This window comes from Rattus norvegicus, chromosome 1 (genome assembly GCF_021556685.1).
Source record: "Rattus norvegicus strain SHRSP/BbbUtx chromosome 1, alternate assembly SHRSP_T2T, whole genome shotgun sequence".
NCBI lineage: Eukaryota > Metazoa > Chordata > Mammalia > Rodentia > Muridae > Rattus > Rattus norvegicus.
The window spans coordinates 134,387,501-134,410,833 of NC_141534.1; the positions used below are offsets into that span (position 1 = coordinate 134,387,501).

At 48.5% G+C, this 23,333-nt stretch overlaps 1 protein-coding gene across 3 annotated transcripts in view; it reads left to right on the forward strand.

Annotated features, from left to right (window-relative positions):
• Igf1r (insulin-like growth factor 1 receptor) overlaps nt 1-23,333 on the forward strand; it is a 294,388-nt gene that overhangs the window by 260,633 nt on the left and 10,422 nt on the right. For 2 of the 3 annotated variants that reach the window (NM_001414181.1, XM_087638951.1), the window contains 7 exon segments: nt 923-1,025; nt 1,578-1,648; nt 7,031-7,260; nt 7,543-7,653; nt 12,033-12,195; nt 15,224-15,353; nt 18,693-18,827. In NM_001414181.1, the coding sequence (NP_001401110.1) occupies nt 923-1,025; nt 1,578-1,648; nt 7,031-7,260; nt 7,543-7,653; nt 12,033-12,195; nt 15,224-15,353; nt 18,693-18,827 (943 nt within the window). 3 annotated transcript variants of the gene reach the window in all.

Genomic DNA, 23,333 nt, shown 5'->3' on the forward strand with positions numbered 1-23,333 from the left:
GATAATCAGTTAGGTATACATTATCAGGCAAGAATGTCCTGCCAGTGCTGAGGCCTTAAGTCCAATTACACAGCTGTTGGCTGCCCCAAAATGTAAGTGCCACTGTTACACTCTCAGGAGCGTCTTGATATCCTGGTCAGTGTTGTGGTTCATGGGCTTTCCTGCTGAGCCACTGACTCCTTTGAATCTGCAGAGTGGAGTGGAGACCGCTTAGCTCAGCTGGCTTTTCATTCAGTACCGTCTGCAAGACATTCCTCTGTGTGGGGGACTTTCCCTGAGAGGGGCATCCCTCCCCCCCCATCTCCTCTTTTCCCCGTGCCCAGTGCACATCCATGTTACCCCACCTGTCCGCAGGCTGGGTTCTTGGATCTGGCAGAATTTTCAGAGGTGCACACCTGAATCCCCGGTACCCGTCATGTGGAACCGACCCCCCAGGTAGTGGTAGCCAAGTTCAGACTTGAGTTGGATTTACATACGTGTAAGAACACTTAGAGCAACATTGGCAAGAAGTGTCATCCAGTGCTTTGGGGGGCCGGGGCGTCGAGCAAGCCGTCCATGGAACTTCCTTAAAGATAAACATAGCATGGGCAACTGGTATGTGTATGAGAACCTTTTCATTCTACCTCAGCTAAGCTTCCATGGAACTGCACACAGAAAGCACTTGCCTTCAGGGTCACTCGCAATATTGGGAATATGCAACACTTTAAAGGAGCGCGTACTTCGGTCTGTACTGATTTACCTCTTTCTCCAACAGTTCAGTTTGTTTGCTGGTCTAGTCCTAACACTAGAAGACTCCTGCTGTGTGATGGGGAGAGTAAAGGCTTTTTTCAAAGACGGGTTAATATCATTCTCCCATAGACAGAAATGAGACAGTTATTCACCTCGTGCGTGACGTCTTCCTGTTTCTTCCTTGTTTCTGCAGCAACGTATGAGAATTTCATGCATCTGATCATTGCTCTGCCGGTTGCCATCCTGCTGATTGTGGGGGGCCTGGTAATCATGCTGTATGTCTTCCATAGAAAGAGGTGAGTGTCTGGGCCAGCAGAAGGCAGTAGTTGGAGCGAGTCGGCTTGATGATTTGAACTTGAACATAGATCATCTGTGCGGGAAAATACCATGTAGACTGTCCAGCCAGGGTTCCTAGTCAGACATCCTTCAGATGGGGGAAAAAAGGACATTGCCTAATGATTAACAGCAGGAAAGGGGGCTGCTTCTTTCTTTGTGCCCGTCCCCTGCTTTCTGGCTGTCCTAGTGCACAGATTGCTGCCCTGTAAGAGCTTCTCCAAGCATGCCAGTGTGGCCTCCCATGGAGTGAGCCTTGTTATTTCCAGTGAAGCAAAGAAACAAATGTTTCTTTAAAAGCTCTAATATGAGGCCAGGGCAAAAGTGGAAAGACGCCTCGTCCTCAGGTATCTGCTGGTGCACCAGGGCCTGAATCAGTGCAGACAAGGGATCCCATTATAGTGAGCATGGTTTCTGTCCCTTGCTCAAGATAATTCATGAGAAAAGAAAAAAAGTATTTGCAGAAATGTATAAAGACAGGGTGTGCTAACCTGAATCTCATCTTTTTTTGGCAGGAATAACAGCAGATTGGGCAACGGGGTGCTGTACGCCTCTGTGAACCCCGAGTATTTCAGCGCAGCTGATGGTAAGGGTCCTGGCCAACATGTGGGAATATGGATGGGAGCTGTCGGGAGCTGATTGGAGAAAAGCGCTTTGTAATTCTGAAGTACCTTTGTTCTGTGATCTGCCTTTAGTAGCACTTTCTTTTTGTCTTTTAATGACATCTTTAGCACTCAGTGACTTTGGGACACTCAGATGCCCCAGTGAAAACCAGACTCTGGCGATGCCAATGGCCAGGCTGCTAATCAGTTCAGTTAGCTGCTGGAAATGTTACACCAGAGTGACAGAAGCATTTCTAATAACCATCATCCAGTCAGAGGACGGCTGAAGCCAGCCGGGGATCCCGGGTGGGTGTCAACTCGGGTGGGGCTCCAATTGTTCCCTGACCAGTTAGGGTGACATAGCTCTGTGTGCTCTTGGAATCCGTCTGCTCTTCTGCCCTGACTAGGGTCGTATAACCTATCCACCTATTTACATCCCCTTTGGCAGGAACTAATAAAAGTCATTTAATTAAATGGCTCAGAAGTTCTGACTTGGAACCTGTGTTGTACCCACTGGTCTCTAGTTTTTTTTTTTTTTTACCTAGTGCTTGCTCATGTGTAATCTCAGACCTTTTAAGTAACTTGGGGAGGGTTCCTCTCCTCGATTAGCCCTTTGTAGCTTTCTCCTGCCTATCTAGATGCAGGCAAGAAAAGAATCTCTGAGAAGGACTTGTTCTGAGCCCTGAGAGGTCAGGACAAGGTGCATCCCCAGCCTTCGTTGCAAATCCCCATGGTGTGATGTTTGGAAAACTGAGGTTTCTGGGCTCCACAGGGGATCTGGCTAGAGGGGTCGTCTGTGCAGTACAGGAGTTTCTTCAGGAGAAATGTTCCCGTGCTGCAGAAGTGTAAGTAGATGTGCCCCAGATAAGAAATAGTCAGGATTATTCTGACTGATTTCCCTGTTCAAATGGGAAGCTAGAGAAGCGCTTTGTAGTTTAAAAGTAGCATGTAAGTACGTTTGGCTTTACTATGGTTTCTTTAATCATTCATAACCGGATTATGTTTATAGTAAGGCCAATCAAAAACAGCCTCTTCTGAATTTGAATCGGGTGCAAAGAATGATGTTATTTCTGTTTACAAAAGGTCTCACGGAGTTATTTTTTTAAGTAGGCATTTGTGCATATGTTTGTGCCCATAAAGCCTAGAGAATACACTAGAAGGGTATGCACCGTACTTGAAAGTATAGCTACTCACGGAGAATATCTTTCTCCTTTAACAAGACAAATGAAGCGGGTTTGGATATGTAGTTTAGTGGTAGAGCACTTGCCTACTGTGTTCCAGAACCTGGGTTCTGCTCTCGCACCACCAAAACAAACAAGAAGGCAACGAGGAAAATCAAGAAACTAGATGTGCGTTGTTTATACAAAGAACATTTTTTGTCTTTTTTGAGGCAGAGCCTTACTATAAAGGCCCTACCGTATTATACAGGCTAGCCTCAAACTCCTGGCCTCAGGTGACCCAGGCACCTTACCTCAGTTTCCTAATCAGCCAGAACCATGCAGCCATCGTGTCCAGGTCAATAATTGCTTTTGTAAAAGAGAAAAAAAAAAGAGAGAGAGAGAGAGAGAAGCCAGAGAAATAGTCTCCCCCACCCCCTTTAAAACAAAGCAAGAACAAACTTGTCACCATCCAGGTCAACAGGTGAGAACACTGTCACCTCATCTGCACTTGGTTTATTTGGCCTTTTGACAAGCACGGGCAGCAGAAGCCATTTTTCCTCGAATTGCTACAAAGTGACATTTCATCTCCAAAGGTGCTGTAAGAACTTCTTTCTCCCAGAGTTAATCTGCATGTCGCTGTTGCCGAGAGTGCACTGAGAATCCCCTACAGGAAAGCACAGATAACATTGTACACAGTTTATGAACAACTCCGGCTGGTGAAGCTGAGGGCTGACTGAAGTCGGCAGCTGGATTGAATTTAGAAAGAGGGTTGAGGGCATTAACTTCAGGGACCTCCCAAGGAATGGATGTGTTGGGCTTTAACTCCGTGTTTCTGCGGCAAGCCACGTAGTTAATTCTCATTAAAAGCCAGCCTGGATCCCTAGAGATAATAAATGGAGACAGTGGCCCCCATCCTTACTGAGAGGTATTTTAAAGACCTTGTCTCCTATGCTCTCCTAAGCAAAGCTTAGCCTCCTCTGCAGGGAGACCAGCTGTCTGAGGCCTATGGAAAACAGAATTCTAGTTGAGAAATTACCAGACACGTATGTGCCGTGGAATACAGAAACGTGCACAGGAGCCACAAACCTATAATCCAAGTACTGTGCACATTGAGGCAGAAGAATTGTAAGTTCAAGGCCAGGCTGGATTACATAGCAAGTTCAAGGCAAGTATGACAAGCTAGAGCAGTCCTCTCCCCAAATCAGCCATTAGAAGTAAGTGAATAAACAGATAAGTGTGTGTGTCTTCGTCAGTGTTCTGCTGCTGTGAAGGGATACCATGACTGCAGCAAGACTTAAAAACAGGAAGGGGCTGGCTTAAAGGGGCCGACGTAAGGTTTCAGAGGTTTAAGCCAATACTGACATGGCAGGAAGCATGGTGCCATGCAGGCAGACATGGCGCTGGAGAGTAGGTAAGAGTTCTACATCTGGATCAGGCAGCAGGCGTAGAGCAAGATACTAGGCCTCACTTCAGCATTTGAAACCCCAAAGCCCACCCTCCTCCAACAAGGCCGCACTTCCTAATCCCTGTCAGGTAGCACCACTCCCTAATGACCAAGCAATCAAATATGTGAACCAATGGAGGTGGGAGTGGGGGGCACTCCTATTCAAACCACCACAAGATGTATGCTCCGTTCTTCAAAATATAAGTCGGTGGGCTCCCTAATCCCAAATTTATAATAAACACCCATCTGTCAAGGCATCACTTAAGGGCTTGAGCTCTGGGGCGATTGATAACTGTGGCGGGCGGCCTGCTTGTGGTCTCCCGCCTCCAGTAGCAGCTCAGCATCTAAAAGCATAAAGGTAAACACAGCCATGATTTCCCTCCCAGGCCTGTCTCTGAGCTAGGACTTCCTTCTTGCAGTGTCCGCTGGCCATCCTCCGTTAGACAGGGCTGTCGGTTACTGTGTTGGGTTATGGTTCTAATGGAGCAGATAGTCTTTTTCCAGATCTTATGTGTGAGTTTGATGTCATTTCAGTTCTCGAGTACTCGTTGATGTTATGGGATGGAGCCTGTGTTCAGTTTTTCTTGCTTGCCCCTCTCCTCCTTTCCTCTCCTTCCTTCCAAGAACTGTTCATTGGTTTATTTTTCTCAAACCAGATTAAGCAGAACCAAAAATGAGAAGGAATTCTGTTCAGGTTTGTGTCAGGGAGGTTCCTGACATTACAGAGTGCAGGCCAAAGTCCTGGGGTCACCACCGAGTCCCCCTCAATCCCAGAGCTCACTTGCCTCACTAGAGATCCCCTGGAAGGCGGTCCTAGGCCTCGCCCATGTTAGGCAAGGGTTCTGCCTCCGAGCCACAGCCCCCATCCTCTGGGTTTGGTTTTGTTTCTTGTGTTAGGTTTTTAATGCTTTTATTTTTAAAGACTGTGCATTTCCGGGGCTAGAGAGATGGCTCAGCAGTTAAATGCACTGACTTCTTTTCTAGAAGACCCTGATTTGATTCCCAGAACCCACATGCCATTCACACCCATGTGGCAGCTCACAACCACGTGTGTTTCCGGTTCCCCCAGATCCGAGTGCAGCCTTCTGTCCTCCCCAGGCGCTAAGTTCATGCAGCGCGGATGCGTGCAGGGAAAATGCCCGTTCACAAAATTGGTGGTTTTAAAACAGTATGTATTCCACTAAGTCAAATCACTTGGAAAACAAAACAAAGCAGCCCGGGGATCAAACTGCATTTTATAGCCTGCAGGACACCTCGAATCATCTTGGGTTTGAACTGTAGGTTTCATCTCCCAGCCTGCTTTTTCCTTCATCAGCGTGCGAGTTCTCTCTCCTCTCAGAGGGGAAAGGCAGGCAGTCTACATCATTGCTAGATCTCGGTTCTCTGCAGGCTGGCTTACACAGAACCCAACCTCTTTGCAGCTTCCAGAGTTAAACAGCTGTACAGAGGAATACAGGAAGGCAGTGCTTGTAGTGCGCACAGCGTGCCTTAGCACTTTGCGGGCCCCCTCTCTCGTTTCCTTTTCTAGCATTGCTTTTGATGGCTGAGGAGTTTTCTCTGGAGTCTCTGTCTTCTTTAGTTTTGACTGAGTCTCTCCATCTCAACCACAATGAGTTTGTCAGACACGATGTGAAAGGGGGTGGAGTAACGTACATGGAGTAAGGATAAGGTCTGATCCAGCACTGGTCGCTGACACGATCTGAAACACGATATGGTCTACAAGCCCCGTCTCTAACCTCCATGCCCGGAGGGCTGGGATAAGATTGCAGCCTCCTGTTGCCACACCCAGCTTGTAGCCATGTTTTCAAGTGTACAAGCTGATGAGATAAATCAGTAACAATTTTCATTTAACCTACAACATCCAGCAGTCAGTTTTAATATAAAAGCTATCTTTTTAAACTTAGTTTTAACCAAGCCTTTGGAATACAAGGCTGGAAAAGTAGCCTGGTAGTTGAGAACACTTGCTGACCTTCTAGAGAACTTCTAGAGTTCAGTTCCCAGCACTTCTGTGAAGAGGCCTCCAACCTCCTGTAACTCTAGGTCCAGAGAAGCCAACACTGTCTTATGGATTTCCCAGGCACTCAGACATAGATGGCACGCTCGTACATACACACACAAACGCGCACACACACACACACACACACACATGCACAGATTTTCACATGCATGCATGAATTTTAAAACCTTTTTAAAGTTATTTTTTTACTTGTTTTAAACGAGTCTATGAAAGTACAATGTATGCCTTACTTACCGCACATGTCAGTTGGAGCAGCTTCTCTTCAAGTGCTCAGAAAGCCCTAGGGACTAGGTGACCTGTTAGCTAGCACACAGGCTGTGCAGAGGATGTTTCTCACCTCTGGGTTCATCCGGGGAGGACATTAGATCTTCTGACACACACTCTGGTCCTTTCCCTTCCAACCTCCATTCCCTACCATGGCTCAATCTTTCAGACATTTTCATTCCTTGAGGAAGATGGGAATTTCTTTGTCTCTTAGGGTTAATTTGCCTTTTATGGGGGGGGGCGGGGGTGTTGGAGTTTTGCCAAGGGAAGAAATAAAACCACTGTTTGGTTCGGTTCGGTTCGGTTTGGTTTTCCTATCTTAGGTTTCTTGGTTTCCTCCTGGTTCTTAGCTACTCCAGCTACCCTCACGTGTCATGGAGTGCTCGGAGATCGAGTGCCTGTGCTGGACTCGTCTGTGGGTTTGGGGGAGCAGCATCTTGTATTCTCGGTCTAAGGGCCATTTCCATCCTGTCTGTTCTAGTGTACGTGCCTGATGAATGGGAGGTAGCTCGGGAGAAGATCACCATGAACCGGGAGCTCGGACAAGGGTCCTTCGGGATGGTCTATGAAGGAGTGGCCAAGGGCGTGGTCAAGGACGAGCCTGAAACCAGAGTGGCCATCAAGACAGTGAATGAGGCTGCAAGTATGCGTGAGAGAATTGAGTTTCTCAACGAGGCCTCAGTGATGAAGGAGTTCAACTGTCACCATGTGGTAAGACAGCAGCTAAGGAACCAAGATCAGACACGGGAAGAGAGCATCCCTGGAGCCACCCTCTGTGTGCTTGGCCAGCTGCAGGATCGGTACCTTGCCCTCTTCCCAATGTGCAGTCTCCTGTTGCATTCCTGCTGCCCACAGACCCATGAGGCGGAAGCCTCACCCTCTCGCCAGAACTCCACTCCTGGCCATGGGCCCCAGCACCACACAGCTCCAGGAGGCATAGGTCGTCGTGTGGGATGCCCTCCCTCTGAGTCCTTCTCTTCTTCATCCCTCCAGGTCCGGTTGCTGGGTGTAGTATCCCAAGGCCAGCCCACCCTGGTCATCATGGAACTAATGACACGTGGCGATCTCAAAAGTTATCTCCGGTCTCTAAGGCCAGAGGTGGAGGTCAGTTTTGTGCCTGTCCCACTCCCTTTCATGAAGGTGCTAGCTTGTAGGAAACATGTCTTTAAATCCATCGGCTGCTCAGCCCTGAGTGCCTTGCTTTACGCTCGTTCTGGGTTCCCTTGGTACAAGGTTGTCCAACTGTAGGCAGGCTGGAACCTTCAGAAGATCTTGTCCGTCTCTGCATCTCACCCCGTCCAGCACCTCTGTGTTCTTGTTTCTGCATTCCCTCTACCCCTGCCTATAGCCTACCACAACTCCAGCTGCCATAGCACATCATGGCCAACCCTTCCCACCAACCTGGGCTGGCCTCCCCTGCCAACTTCCTAGTACGCTTGACTGCCTAGCATACATTTTCTCTTGTCATGGTCCTCAGGGTGTGCCCCTTCTTTATTTACCTCAGGGCCATGTCTGTGGCTGGTAACATTTTCAGTAAGTGCTCAATAAAGTCAATGGTTAGGCTGTCAGGGTCCTTGACCTCAGCCAGAGTGACTCCCCCACCCAGTCTGTGCACAAGACAGCTGTTTCCTCAGGAGCCCATTTTACACACACACACACACACACACACACACACACACACACACACACACACACGTGTATTTGTGAGCATACTATCCTTACCTTGATGGCACACATTGCTCTTCCCTTGCCCTGACATTGCTTCAGATGCTTCTCAAACTCCGAACCTACTTTTCAGGCTGGATAATACGCCAGTGCCCTACTTGGGTTTTCAAGTAATAAGCATCCCAGCTGCCTAATTCTGCTTAGTCTGGTGAAATTTTCAAAATGTGAACCTGAACAGGTCCTATGTAATGTTTTTATTAGCCACTATATTAGCCCACAGCCAGCTTTTTAGCATATGTGAGTCTGATTTCCTTTTTGTTGTTATTGTTTCTGGGTTTTGTTTGTTTGTTGTTTGTTTTTCGAGACAGGGTTCTTCTGTGCAGCCCTGGCTGTTCTGGAACTCACTTTGTAGACCAGGCTGGCCTCGAACTCACAGAGATTCACTTGCCTCTGCCTCCCAGGCGCTGGCATTAAAGGCGTGCACCACAACTACCTGGCGTAAGTCTGATTTCTACGTCCTTACTAAGAGTTAACTGATAGACGTGTTGGGAAATATTGCCAGGACCAACTGCCTTTTATGGGGCTGCCTTGGTGGTTCTGATGTTCTCTCTTCGGCGCTGGCTTTGCTGCCTGTGGCTAAGCGCTTGTCCGTCTACATTCACTATAAGGGGAACGTCCTCCTCTCTGGCCCATTCTGGTTTTGCTCCCATTCTCTGTGTAAGCTTTTCTTTTCTTTTCTTTTCTCCCACAATTTTTTTTTTGACTTTTTTTTTTTTTTTCTGAGCTGGAGACCGAACCCAGGGCCTTGCGCTTGCTAGGCAAGTGCTCTACCACTGAGCTAAATCCCCAACCCCTTCTCCCACAATTTAATCATCTCCCAAGTGACGGTTCCTTCATTTTAGTTCTGAGTACCTGTTTACAAGTGTCCTTGTGTAATTTTTACTTAGCATGTGCTTTTGGGGTTTCAGGAGAGCCACAGGGCCGAGTACACATTGATACACAAAGCTCTGCCTGTTTCTCCCAACATCGGTCCCAGGTTCCTGGTGGAGCCTCAGCCTGGCCCAGTGGTATCAGGTCTACAAAAGGAGAAACGCTTGCTCACATAGGTGACTGGAGAGTGGTCCTTTAAGGCACCTCCTAGCATCAGGTGTGCATCCCACTTTTCACTTGTAGTTGATGCGCAGAATAAACCTGTAACTTGTGGTCTCAGGGCTTTTTCTGCCATCGGTTACCTCCAATCCTCAGGCAACAGTAAGAGGCCTCTGAGCCTCAGTGTGGTCATGTAGAGAGAGAAAGGGATGTAGAAATGGCTCAGCTCTTCCAGAGAACCCAGCACCCACATGTTAGCTCACAACTGTCTGAATTCACAGTTCTTCTGGCCTCCATGGGCACCAGTTGGGCCCATAGTGCACAAACAAACATGCAGGCAAAACACCCATATACATAAAATAAAATTTTAATTAAATTTAAAGAGACAGGCTGGATTACTAAAGTCTCAAGTAATTCAGTATTATATATTCAAGTATTCAGTGCATATACCCCAGCATCACTGTATATACCCCAGTGTCAGTGTATATACCCAGCGTCAGTGCATATACCCCAGCGTCAGTGTATATACCCCAGCTTCACTATATATACCCCAGCGTCAGTGCATTTACCCCAGCATCACTGTATATACCCCAGCGTCAGTGCATATACCCCAGGGTCACTGTATATACCCCAGCTTCACTATATATACCCCAGCATCAGTGCATATACCCCAGCGTCAGTGTATTCTCCCTCTCCCTCGTTTCGGTTTGCTTATTTACTTAGGTAAATTTACTTATGGATGTGTGCTGTCTTAAGGGGCTCTAACAAAATTAAAGATGCCTGCTCCCTTGAGATGAAGGAAAGAATGACAACATAATATCATGAACTGTCAAAATGTCAGCCCAGCCCTTTTCTGCACATAATTAAGTCCCTTTTGTTGATTGTTTTTCACACGGTGAGTGACAGGTCTTTGTGGAACACTTACTTACACAGCATTCATACTCCAGTGTGTGCCAATGAGCGTAAGTACGTGTCACCTGAATTGCAGGCGTCCTAGTTTGCCGTGCATATTTAAGGCCCTAACGATACTAAAAGACAGTTGGGACAGGGGAAGCACCCTTGTAAAAGAAATGGTGATTCAGGCTTCCTCTACATGATGGCACATCCTCTGAGAACATCCCCTGGATTATAGTAAGAGATCCTGAATCAAAGTAAAAATGGTTAAATATGTAAATGAGCTCAGCTAGGTCTGCCGTGTGTAGAGAGATTTACTGGACATGCTGGGGTGGGGGGGCTGTTGCCTGGTGAGAACTTAGCAACCCTGGGTGAGAGCCAGAATTCTCTTAAGTGTTTAATGTGGTCAGAGTACATGGGGCCTGTGTAGAATGGCCCAGATAGTGTGATCTCCGAGCCTTGTCACATGCTCCTGTGACTCGAGACACATTAGGAAGCTGTGTGGATGGGACCTAGGAAATGAGATGGCTTCATAGCATGGTAGGAGAAGCTTTGCAGTGAGGGAAACTGAGGCATAATTTAATGTATTGGTACTGACACACAAGCTAGCTAGCTAGTGTCACAACTGTGGGGTTTTGCACATGTGAGTGGGGTTACAAGGAGCTTTGGAAACCTTTCACGTTTGTGTGTGTGTAGCATGTGTGCGTTTGTGCATGTGCATGTGTGTGCCTACCCTGAGGGAGTTGGTTTTCATCTTTTACCATCCCTGTCGTGGGATGTGAACATAGGTCCCTCCGTCTTGACCGTGGGTACTTGTACCCGCTAAGCCGTTCTCATCAGCCTCTTAGACATATGTTTTATTTTACTTCGTCAAAATCAAATTACCGCTTCATAGGTTAGTTGCTCTCAGTGCCGAAGGCATCACCTTGCCCTCCTCTTCAGACATGATATCTGTCCTTGTTGCTGGATGGTGACCTTAGTCCTTTCCAAGGTGAACTCCACCTGAACTTCGGTTGTCCTCGGTGCCCGTAGGAAGCAGTAATCCAAGAAGGAAGCATTAGTCTTCATGTCGTTGTACCTTAGAGGAAGGGAACGAAGATTAATAAGTCCTGGCAGCTTACACGGGTCATCCATTTAGGAAATGTGCCTGTTCCGTGTGGCGCTCCATCCCTCCTCTTCCTCACACTTTGTGATGGCAGGAGCCAAAGGAAGAAGGAAACTAGCTGGAGCTGAGAACACTTGATGCCTAAACTTGTTCATTCACTTTAAACAATTTTTGTCTGGCTCCAAATAGAAAATACTGGACGGGGGGGGGGGGTAACTCACTGGTAAAAGCTTCCCCCTGCCCCCCAACCCCGGGCAGCAGGACCAGAGAGTTCAGGTCCTCGGAAACCCTGGAAATATTGGGCTGGTGTAGCAGCACACCTCTGATTCCAGCCTCAGAAGGATGTTGGAATCCCCAGAGCAAACTATTGACCAGCTTTGGGTTTGATTGGAACACCCTGCCTGCCTCAGTGAATAGGTAGAAGGTGGCTCACTCCCAACCTACCTTGACATCCATGCAATGCATACATGGGAGCAGGGGTGGGAAAAGGTAGGGCTGGTCCCACAGATTGCTAGTCAGCGTTTCCTCTAGCTGCGCACAGTTTTAGTACAAGCAGGTGATGTCAGCAATGATACATCTTCTGAGCAAGTCCTAACTTCCCACAGGTGACATGTGGTACTCACATTAAATAAACGTGGATTTACAACTCCTAGAATAAGCCCTACAGGTGGGTTGGGGGGGAGGGCGGAGTCTCAGTTGCTCATGTTTTTCTTTTGTTTCTAATCTGCAGCAGAATAATCTAGTCCTGATTCCTCCGAGCTTAAGCAAGATGATCCAGATGGCTGGAGAGATTGCAGATGGCATGGCCTACCTCAATGCCAACAAGTTCGTCCACAGAGACCTGGCTGCTCGGAACTGCATGGTAGCTGAAGATTTCACAGTCAAAATTGGAGGTGTGTCCTTTGCTTTCCGGACGGGACACAAACTAAACTAAATTCACGGGCGCTTTAGGGACTTTGCAGTCAGTCATCAGTCTGCCGCTGAAGAGACAGGGGCATTGCCCCAGGGGGACAATGGCTTGCCCTTGAATGCAAAGATGTGTATAGTCAGTGTGATTATCTGTTCCCGGCTGTAACCCTGAGAGCACCTGAGCATGGTAGTGCTTCCCACGTGGAAAGTTACAGGTTGTTACAAACATAATCAGGGCAACTTGCTTCCTCAAGTGATTTTGACTTGAGGAAAAAAAAAATCACCATCCAAGCCACCCCTCAAGTTTCTCAACTTACAAAGAACATTGTCCCTAGATAGGCCCATGGGGTTCTAAGAGGCAAGGTACCCCTTTGGGGAAACCCCTGTGTAGTGTAACAGTGATGATGAGATGGGCATGTCCGTCCACAGGAGAGGGAAGGTCACCGTCACCATTGACTGCATTTCATACCTAGGGCCTGGTTGGCCCAAAATTTTCTCCTCCTCTCCTGCTACCAGGGATGGAACCCAGGGCCTTATGCGTGCTAGTGAAGCACTCCGCTACTGAGCTACGTCCGTCAATGGTAGCTCCAAGCGCTTGACCTTTCTGTCGTGCGTCGCACTTCCTGCCATGACCGTAGCGGCTCAACCTGCCTTGTTGCTTACTACCAACGCATTGTGATCCTAAAACACTGATTGGGCTGCATTTCTGGTCACTGGCTAGAAACTTTCCCAGCCTTTCTTGTCTTTTGGCTTTGCCTTTTACGTCAGAAAAATAAATAAATAAATAAAGGTAGTAACAGGGTTGCTAAGAAAACCATCCCGCATTTATGAGGCCTTTACCTTCCTACTGGGGTAGGCCAGCAATTCAGAAGCATGCCAAGTGTTCTTCCTGAGAACGAGCAGAAGGACAGCAAGTGTAGCAGAACCACTCACTAACCTTTGACCACCTCTTGAGCTTGTGTTCTAGAGATGTTCTGCTTGCCTAAACCCTAGCAGTGATTTTTTTTTTTTTTTTTTTTTTTTTTTTTTTTTTTTTTTGCGTGAGCCATTCTGGCCTCTTCATAAGCAATGGGTGTCAGCTCTAAAGAGATATCCAAAGTACGGCTCTCTGTCTTCATTTTCATTGATTGCCCGAGTTCAGGGTGTTAGCATGCAGCTGTGTGACAGATGTCAGTCGCTGGAGTTACTCAAGATCCCCCCAGCATGTCTGCCTCTGGGTTTGCATACTTCTGTTTGGACACCTGAGGCTTGCTGGGAAGCCCTCAAGAGGATACCCTGCCCCAGAGTTTCTAGATAAGAGACATCATCTTTTTTTTTTTTTTTTTTTTTTTTCCGGAGCTGGGGACTGAACTCAGGGCCTTGTGCTTGCTAGGCAAGCGCTCTACCACTGAGCTAAATCCCCAACCCCTAAAAGACATCATCTTACCAGCCTTTGTGGTCCTTCTTGCCTCCCATCTCTCTCCCTTATATGTGGGGACCCAGATTTCACTCCTCAGAGGAAGCCACTGTGCATCTGAGTGGCCTGGGGCAGGTGCCATCTGTCCCGGTGCCGCCATCTTTCCCACCTGTGAAATGACAGAGGTCCTAAGACAGAGCCGGAGTGCTTACACAGCAAACCCATGCCTGTGTCCATGTCCTCATCCTGCCCTCCCGAGCACCCTTCCCAGTGCAGCCAGGAACTCGGTGAAGCTGCTGCTTTTGTCCCACTTTGCATTACAGTTAGAAAGAAGTGCTTTTTGTGTGTGTGTGTGCTTTTTGCCATTTTAAATCCAAATCAGCAAGGATTATATTTTCCATCTAACCACGTGGCACATTTATGAGGATATTTTCTATTATAATTATGATTTTTTTCCTTTTAGAGTTAAGTTCTGCGTGCCTGTTTAGGAAGGAGGGGGGGTTGTTCTATTTTTCTTTTGCATTTAGGAAGAGAGATTGTTTTCTAGCATTTCCCTTATGCAAGTCAAAGCGGATCCTCTCGTTTGCATGTCTCTGGATTAATTCAGAGTCTTGAATGCTTCCTTTTACCACTTCAGGCATGTTCCCAGTTCCTCAGTGTCCCCCAGTGCCCCCGTCTCAGGGATTACACACCCTGAGTCAGTTCGCCGGAGGCAGCCGGTAGCTCAGACTCGGCACAAGTCAATTGTGTTGTGTTAACATCCATGCAGCCTCATTCTCTGTTGGGTTTGCTCTGCCCTTTTGTACCTCACCTCTTGGTGGCACCACTTAGAGATAGGAAGGGACATTTTAAAGGTAGAGCAGCTCTTACCTCCATGGAAGGAGAATGGAAGCATTTGTGTGAGAAAAGGGTGGTGTGGTTGAGTGGAAAATCAAACATGGATGAAAACATAATAATGTGAGATTATAAAAAGGCAAGCCTGCCGTCCACCATGATGATGAGACAGCTTCAGGAGACTCGGAAAATGGAAGACATTTTCAAAGATGAGTGGGAGTATTGTGTTGGGAAAGGGTGTTGGGTAATAGCTCCAGGAGCCTGGGAAAGAGCATCTCAGCCGCTCACCGTGTAATTTTATCTTTGTAATTCTTACTCCGAGCATGTTCTCTGCTACAAAGTGGGAAAAGGCCTTTTCCTCAGTAGTAGAGACCCACCACCAAGTGGATGTGGTCCACATCCTCCCATGTATTTTGATCGAGCTTTAAAACTGCATGACACTCATCCTGGCTCCGGGCAGTGTATCCTTTCTTGAAAAATAACGGTACTTGATGGTTTGAAAACTGCCTCTCACTCTAAATGCAGTAAGGCAGTTAGTTTCTTAAAGGAGCCAAATTATAAATTACTAAGACCAGAGATGTCTTGTGTTTGCCTGTGAAGTGGCTGATCTTGTCTTTCTATTTCTGCCTTATGACATTATAAAGCCTTCTCCGAGTGGAGGGAGAACATGCCTCACCGTGAACATGGGCAAAGGACAAGGGCTCTGTGCTGGGGCAGCCAGGGCATCTTGGCTGCTGCCCCAAGTCCTGATCCAGCTAAGTCACTGTGCGTCTTCCCTCCAGATTTTGGTATGACACGAGACATCTACGAGACGGACTACTACCGGAAAGGCGGGAAGGGCTTGCTGCCTGTGCGCTGGATGTCTCCCGAGTCCCTCAAGGATGGCGTCTTCACCACTCATTCCGATGTCTGGTATGAGAGTTTCCTACGCGGCCAGCTTGAACCTTCCAGCTCCTGGTTCAGGCTCCTGGGTCATTTCCCTCCTTGTTTCTGTTCACTGTCACCGACTGCCAGCCTTGAGTTCAGCATTTAGTGGCTCCCGCAGCCCTTTAGCTTTTAGATATGCTTGTGTGGAGTCTGTTAGCACAGAAGGGTATTTTTGGGACGCCAAGAGTATATAGAAGCAACATTTCCTCCCCTTTTCAGCTAATATTTCCAAGGAGTGGGGAAATGCCGGAAGCCTGAGCCTCACCTCTGTTTCTTCTGCCTGTTCCCCCCTCTCTTTTCCCCAGTCTCACACATACACGCGCACACACACACACACACACACACACACACACACACACTGCAGACCCAAAGCATCTTCCTTAGTAATAAAAGTGTCTTGTCGTAGAAGCACACTGACCAAGGGGTGCAAAGGCTTCTCTGTAGTACTGTTTACTGCAGTTCCTTGGAAACGCCGTGTGGAGGTCATCAGGTTCCAAAATACAACTGGAGTTCTTGGCAGGCAGGAGCCCTGGCACGTCCCCCTCCTCCAATGTCAGCAAGCCTTGGCTGTCCGCTCGGGAGATCCCGGTGCTGTTGTGTTACAGAAGGAGCGGTTGTTTATTCCAAGTGCAGATGACCACACAGAGAAACCATCCCAGCAGTGACTGACATCAGTTCTTTAGTCTCGTGAACCTTTCCCGGTCAAGAGCCTTGGATCTTGTTTGGAAGACAGGTGCAAACTGGAAATAGACTTTGAAAATGACCCGGCATAGCCTGGCTGTTTCCCCGCCTCAAGGATGAGGCCTGTTCTGCAGTTAGCCCATCCGAGGTTACCTCTCTTCTGTGGAATCAAAGTACTCTGTTCCACGTGTAGACGAGGTCTCGGGAGAGGGGACGCCTAGGGCCACACTTCTGTCTGTTTCTTCTGAGCTTCATGCTTCCGAAACTTTGAGGTCAGCTTGCAGGATAGGAAAACAGTCAGCACAGACTCATTCTGTTCCAACTCTGGGTAGCAGCTCTCACTATAAGCCACAGAGAGGGGCACACAGGGGGCTCCCTGCCGGTTTTTCCTCTACTTTGACTACATAGCCATTACAAACCAACAAGAAAATGTCTGTATAAAGAGGAAAGGTGCCGGTCAGAATTTATTCCAAGTGCTAAGGCACTGACAGCGCTTGGGGTATTCGTTTTCTCAACCCAAGTGTTGAGCATACAGCTGGGGACAGCAAGGACACTGGCATGTATAAACCAATTCTCAGCTCTGACTGAACCCCTGCCTGCTGGAGGAATGGCAGTCACTTTAGAATGAGTTCACACTCAGAAGACAGTTGCTCCTAAGTAGATAAAAACCCAAAGAAAAATTGGAAGAATCTTGTTGACTACATTGTAGGAAGCCTTAGGAGCATTGTGGGGGAAGGGGCAGGCCTCAGGTCAAGCCACACCCTGATCATCTGCGTTAATCGCAGTTGTTTGAGCTGCTGTTGTACAAGGGCAGGAAGGCCAGCCCTTAGACTTCTTCATTCTTTCTGGTTTATATGCTCTGTCTTCCTGTCCACCGTATGAGCGGACAGCTGCAATAGGGTGGGCTAGGATGTTGGCTGCAGGGAGTCCAGGAGGAGGACAGGGTGTTGGCAAGAGTTACACTGGAGCTGACATGCTGAGTTTGTAAAGACTCAAGTAACCAGCAGTCTAGATAGGGCAGTCAGAGCTGGGGCCAGGAGTGTGACTGAATGCCTGGAAGCCTGTGGTGCACCAGGGAAAGCATGAGAGACAAGGGAAGTTGGCCTGGGAGGGAACCTTGTCAAGACCAGCTCATAAAAATAGAAAACCACATACATCGTTGCTTGTCTCAGACCATGTTTCAGACATGAGGGTGGGCACTACAGCCTCTGAAGAGTGCCTCTGGTGTAGCCGCGTAGGCTCTGGAAGGCAGATCCCATGGGTGAAACCGTTTCTCTAAGGCCAGGTCTTTGAAAACCATAACTGCACTGTCTTAGTGACTGTCGGTTCCAAAGGGCCTTGGGTCTGACTGCTAAGGCTCTGTTCCCATCTGACGTTGCTCAGTATCAACTTGCACAAAACCCTTTTGTTCATAGAAGGAAGCTGAAGCAGCAAGCCAAAAGTTAGGATTCAGTCAGAGGCTGCCGGCTTCCGCCGCTTAGGCCAGGATCCTCAGAGTGCTAAGTGGAAAAATGCCCGCCTTAGGCTCTTCTGTGGGGCTCAGCCCTGCGAAGGCTCCGTCCGAAGCCCCTTTTGTTGGCTTGCTCTGGACAGCCCTCTTCATTCCAGCCGTACAGCCTGAGTGTATTTGCAAAAGTGGGGACTCTCCCTGAGAAGGTGTGTTCGCCCAGGGAGCGACAGTATGACCATTACCTGTCCGAAGTTTCTGGACACATGGATCTCCTTTAGTTCGATCTTCTGGGCTGACAGGCAGAACTGCACACGTGGTATAATTTCTCACCGCTTCACCTGCTGAGTTCATACCTCAGCCAGCCTCTAGACCAAAGGATTGCCCCCGGGGTAGTATATCCCACCCCAGTTCCCTACCTGACACAGCCACCTCCCCAGCCGTGACTCCTGAGTTCTGTAGGGGACAGGGGTTTTCATCTTCCTTGGCCCAAGCCAAGATCCTACAGAACTTTTAGACGTTCCAGACCCAGCTCCCTACCCTCCAACTAGCAGATCAGAACTGCTTTGGGGAGCCCAGATGCCCATCTGTTTTAAGAACTCTGATCAGGGGGCTGGGGATTTAGCTCAGTGGTAGAGCGCTTACCTAGGAAGCGCAAGGCCCTGGGTTCAGTCCGCAGCTCCGAAAAAAGAACCAAAAAAAAAAAAAAAAAGAACTCTGATCAGATTCTGATTTGTAGTGGTGTGGAGAACTACTATTAGCTTAGAGGTTTCTAAACTGGGGTGGAAAGAATCCCTGAAGGAGATAGTTGAGATGCTTAGCTGCCCTGGGTCAGTGGCCAGGCTGGGACCTGGTCCTCTGCAGTCTTTGCTAAACTAAATGTCCAAGTAATGGCTGGGACCAGGCACTGAATGTGTACGCTATAGATCGGGCTCTAAAAACTTCTAGAGATGTTAGAAGCACTTCGCTGCCTCAGCCTTGCCACCTGGCTTATAGTAGCCCTACAGGAAGCGTTGGCAGTGACAAGGGGAACAGATGTCCCACACTTAGCCGGAGCCTGGTTTGACATCCGTAGAGTACGGTCATCACATTGAGGACACATTTTTTAGTACCCAGAGTCTAAGACATGGTGATAAGGAGGGGACATGGTCCTCCCCATTGTTTCTGAGGTATTCCTTGTTCTGTTCCACCTGTAGGTCCTTTGGGGTCGTCCTCTGGGAGATCGCCACGCTGGCTGAGCAGCCGTACCAGGGCCTGTCCAACGAGCAAGTTCTTCGTTTCGTCATGGAGGGCGGCCTTCTGGACAAGCCGGATAACTGCCCCGATATGCTGTACGTATTTCCTGAGCCACGTAGGATCAGTAACTCTAGAGCCATTCCCTCTGTTGCTTGCAGGTACAGGAGAGGATTAGAAGAAGGCTTCTCTGTCCTTACTGCTGGGGATGAGCTTGTTGGATCTGTGACTTTGTGCTACACCTTCATCCCATCCTGTGTTCCTTGGTCCCCCCAGTGCTGATTGGAGATTTGCACCATGGCGTCCCAGCGCCCCCCTCCCCCTCCCCATCTCCTTGAAGTATGAGATAATAGCAATCCTGACTCATCTTTTTCATGCAATTTTTAATTTTTTAGATTGATTGATGATTGATTGATTGATTGATTGATTGATTTTAAGTACACTGTAGCTGTCTTCAGACACACCAGAAGAGGGCATCAGATCTCACTACAGATGGTTGTGAGCCAGTGTGTGGTTGCTGGGATTTGAACTCAGGACCTCTGGAAGAGCAGCCAGTGTTCTTAACCGCTGAGCCATCTCCTCCAGCCCAGCAAATTTTGATTTTTTTAAGGAAAAAATATGCAACAGTTAGTACTATTGAGCCAGATTGGGGAGCTCTCCCCAGCCTCTGGAAGGTCTATACAGCATACTCACACAGAGCTTTGTGTCGAAGAGTGACTCCTGCTAAACCTCACATAGCCCAACACAAGGTCACAAGCCATCTGCTGTCGCCTTTATCCCTGAGAGCTGAATGGTCCTACAGCAAGGCTGCTCTCATCCCTCTTTGGACATACTCCTAGGCACACCCTAGGGGGTTGGTGAGATGGTTGCCTCGCTCCACTTCCGGGAAAACAGCCCTCTGCATCGATTGGTCCTGAGAGTTGTCACTCAATCGCAGCATTCCCACGGTGCCATGTCCACCTCAGTGCTCAGGCAGCATGGCTTTGAGACACTACCCAAGGTACACAGCTTACCAGGAGAGGCGTTTTACATTGGCTCCCAGTGTGGGAGCATGAGTGGGCTCCATTGCTTTTGTGGTGAGGGAGCTGTTGCAACGGTGGGAAGGGTGTATCGGAACACACATTCTCACTTCGTAGCTAGAAACTAAGAAACAGCCATTAAAGCAGCAGTTCTCAACCTGTGGGTTGTGACCCCTCACCCTTTCCCAGGAGTCGCCAGAGACCATTGGAAAACACAGATGTTTCCAGCACTGCCTCATTCTAGTAGCAAATTGCCATTATGAGGTAGCGGTGAAAGTAATGTCATAGTTGGCGGTCACCAGAACGTGAGGAACTCCATTGAAGGGACACAGCGTTAGGAAAGTTGGGAACCCCTGCGCTAAAGGGCTATAACCCTAAATCTTGGAATGATCTAGCGACCTCCTAGGCGCCACCTCTTAAAGGTTCCCCAGGGTTGCCTATCTGGGGAAGAAACGTTCCACATACGGGCCTCAGTAGATCATGGAGCATCCAAGTTTTATTTAGACTGTCTTGAGTAGAGAGGCCTTGCTTTGTCATCTGATGTTGGTGGCTCAGTGGGTCCGGAAAACGGCCCTTCCTGGAGTGAGGCTTCGAGGGAGACAGCAAGGTATTCTGATTGGCTCATCGGGTACAGGTAGATAGCTGTGGGCTTGCATTTGATGTGCACACCTTAAGGCGTGGATCGGCTGTTGTTATCAGTTGTCGTTTTGCATCTCGGGGGTTGGGGGGGGGGGACATCAAAGCAGGTTCCTACTGATATGTCAAGACCCATATAGTTTTCCAGAAACTCTTCAAAACAGGTTCTGCTTCACTAGTGAGAGAATCCCAGGAGGACTGTCAAGATTTCTTTCCATCTACACAAAAGACACTCATATCTGCCTACCCCCTGCCTCCTCTTCCCCAGGGCAGCGCTCCCTCACATGTTGCCTTGGATGGTGAGATGGTCCACAGATGGAGGTTAGACGTGTGGGTGGTGAGCAGAACCACACAGGTGCTAGTGACTGCTCAGAATCTTGAGAAGCCAAGGTGTGGGCTAGTCCCACGTGAGTCTCCATCCATTGAAAGTGTCATCTCGCAGGCTTTTTGTTGAAACCTAGGAGGGGCTGGGTGAGGTGACTAGCTAGATGAAGGTCTCCAGGAGATGGCTGCTGAACTCTGAGACAGGACTTCCAGCAGATAACACTCCTGTGCTAAGGGTGGTTGTGGGGAGATCAGATTTACTACAGGGCGGGAAGAACAGTCATGGGTCTGCGTAGTGTGAGAGGCTGTGGCTTCTCTGTGGACCATTCCGTAGACGAGGGGATTTCTCTAACACACTGGGGAGGATTTGTGGCACTGTGGACCTCATGTTCACTCTTCTTCCAATCCCTCCGCTCTGCTGCCGTGATGTAAAGCAAGTTCAGGCACCAGCAAGCATGGAGCCTTTGAGAGAAAGTGTAACCCAGGAACTGAGGAGAACTTTCCTGCCTCAAACTCCCCTAGTGCTGGGATCGCAGCCTGTGTACGGGTGCCCAACTGAAACTTTATATTGGAATTTGAATTCCTCTCATTTTCTTCATATGAAATACTCCTATTTGGGGGCAGGAGGGTTCTTTGTTTCTTTGTTTTTGCCCCAACTGTTTGCAAGTGTTGTAAACCCCTTTTAAGGCCCTCTTACCTGGGAGGGCCTTACAAAACTGAATAGGCAGCAGGCCATATTGAGCCACAGGCTTGCCCATTGCCTGTTGTGCCCTGAGCATCTTCAAGGAGAGCACTGCCACTGCGCCCTTTCTAAACTGACCTCAGAAGGCTTACAGGATGCAGGAGGACTACCTAGAGACGCTCTGGGTTCTGAGTGCTGCTCATGGTGTCCCTTAGAGCTTTACTTTGACCTCAGTGGTGCAGCCACTTTCCCTACTAGACCGTTGTGAGAGAATAGTCAGTATTTGGGGCAAAGTTAAAAGCATGGAGTAGGAACATGGCTGTCTATGAATCTGTATAAGGGTGTACCACACCGGCATTGACTTAGATACTAGAGTGTCCCACAAGCTGAGAAACCGTTCAAAAGAGCAGGTGTGAGTTTTGTTCCTGTGGTTTAGGTCTGGTCACAGGAGAGGTATTGTTTTTGTTCTTTTATACTGGGGCAAACATTTGTCTGGGAAACTCATGGGACTCCTGAAGTTGATCCATCTCCAGCTGACTGGATTTTTTTTTTTGTATGAATTTAATATGCTTGGGAAGCAGCCACCTGCTATGGGAAAGGCAGTGGACTTCCTGTTCCCAGCATAGAGTGGGGAGGAAGTTTCCACAGAGAGGCTGCTCTTGGATGCAGAATGATTGACTCAGGAGGCCTTTCTGCTCTGCCATTTAGAGCCCCCTTGGCAGATCGGTCTCCTGTCTAAGAAAAGAACATAGCGAAGGGAGATGAGTTGGCTCCGGTGGGGAGTGTGGTGCCGAGATGCTGATGAGAGGAAGATGTGTTCTGGGAAAGGATTCTTTTGGCACAGTAAATGAACACCCTTGGGAGTAGCCTGAAGCCTGTTGGGTCTCACACGTAAAGGAAGGGCTTCTACTGTGTGGTTCTGAGACAGGAGCAGCCTCTGTGGCCATACTTCGGCCTCCTTGTCCCTGCACATGAGCACAGTTTGCTTCAGGAGTAGCCAAGTGTCCAGCCCTGTGTATCACAAAGGGTTCTAGCCTTAGAGGAAAGGCTGCCATCAAACACCAGGGTATCCAGGTCTGAGTGTCAATGCCATAACTTGGTTTGAATTAATCTAGCAAATTCTACAAGGCTGGATCAGGGGAGCCCACCATTACCATCTTCCCCCCACCCCCTGTTTCAGTGCCTTGGGCACCAATTTGTCAGTGAACCCCTCTTGAGGTCAGAGGCCAGTCCCAGAGTTCATGGAAGCTGGAGATCCTGAAACAGGTTCCAAACCTAATGCTTCAGGACGGGGTGATGATTTAAGCGCAGCCACAAGACTGAGGTGCAGAACCATTCGATCCAGTGACATCTCCAGAGCTCACATGCCAAGTCTTTAGGATGCAGGATTCAGGAAGGAACTTGAACATTTTATTATCCAAGTGTCCCCAGCTCAGATGCAGGCGAGACATACTCAGTCAAATCTGACTACTTCTGCTTTTTTCCTTTCCGAGATTCAAAACCCCAGGATGCTGAAAATCCCGGGCTGGTTTTGTTGAGATAAATTGTTTGATCATAACAGGCAGGTGACAGTGTCTGCCAGGCCATCCCTGGCATCAACTGTGTGCCAGCAACTAGACTTATATAGCATCTCTGTCTGTGTCCCAGCTGAGAAGTAGGCCCTAAAACAGCTTTAGCTGCGTGGAATGCTAGTCTTGTGGGACCTTCTGGTAAGTTATCACTGCCTAGTACAGTACTAACACTGGGCAGGGAGACTAGATACATGAGCTCCCGGGCATATTTTAGCTTGTCAGTGCCTCACATAGATGGCAGCCTGTCCAGCTCAAGACATGGGGTGTGCTTGGGGGCTCGAAAGCCAAGTGAGGGATGGGAAAACAGGGTGTGCATACACCCCTAGGGTAGCACTCACTCCTAGGGGAGAGTTAGGTGTGTACCGTCGAAAA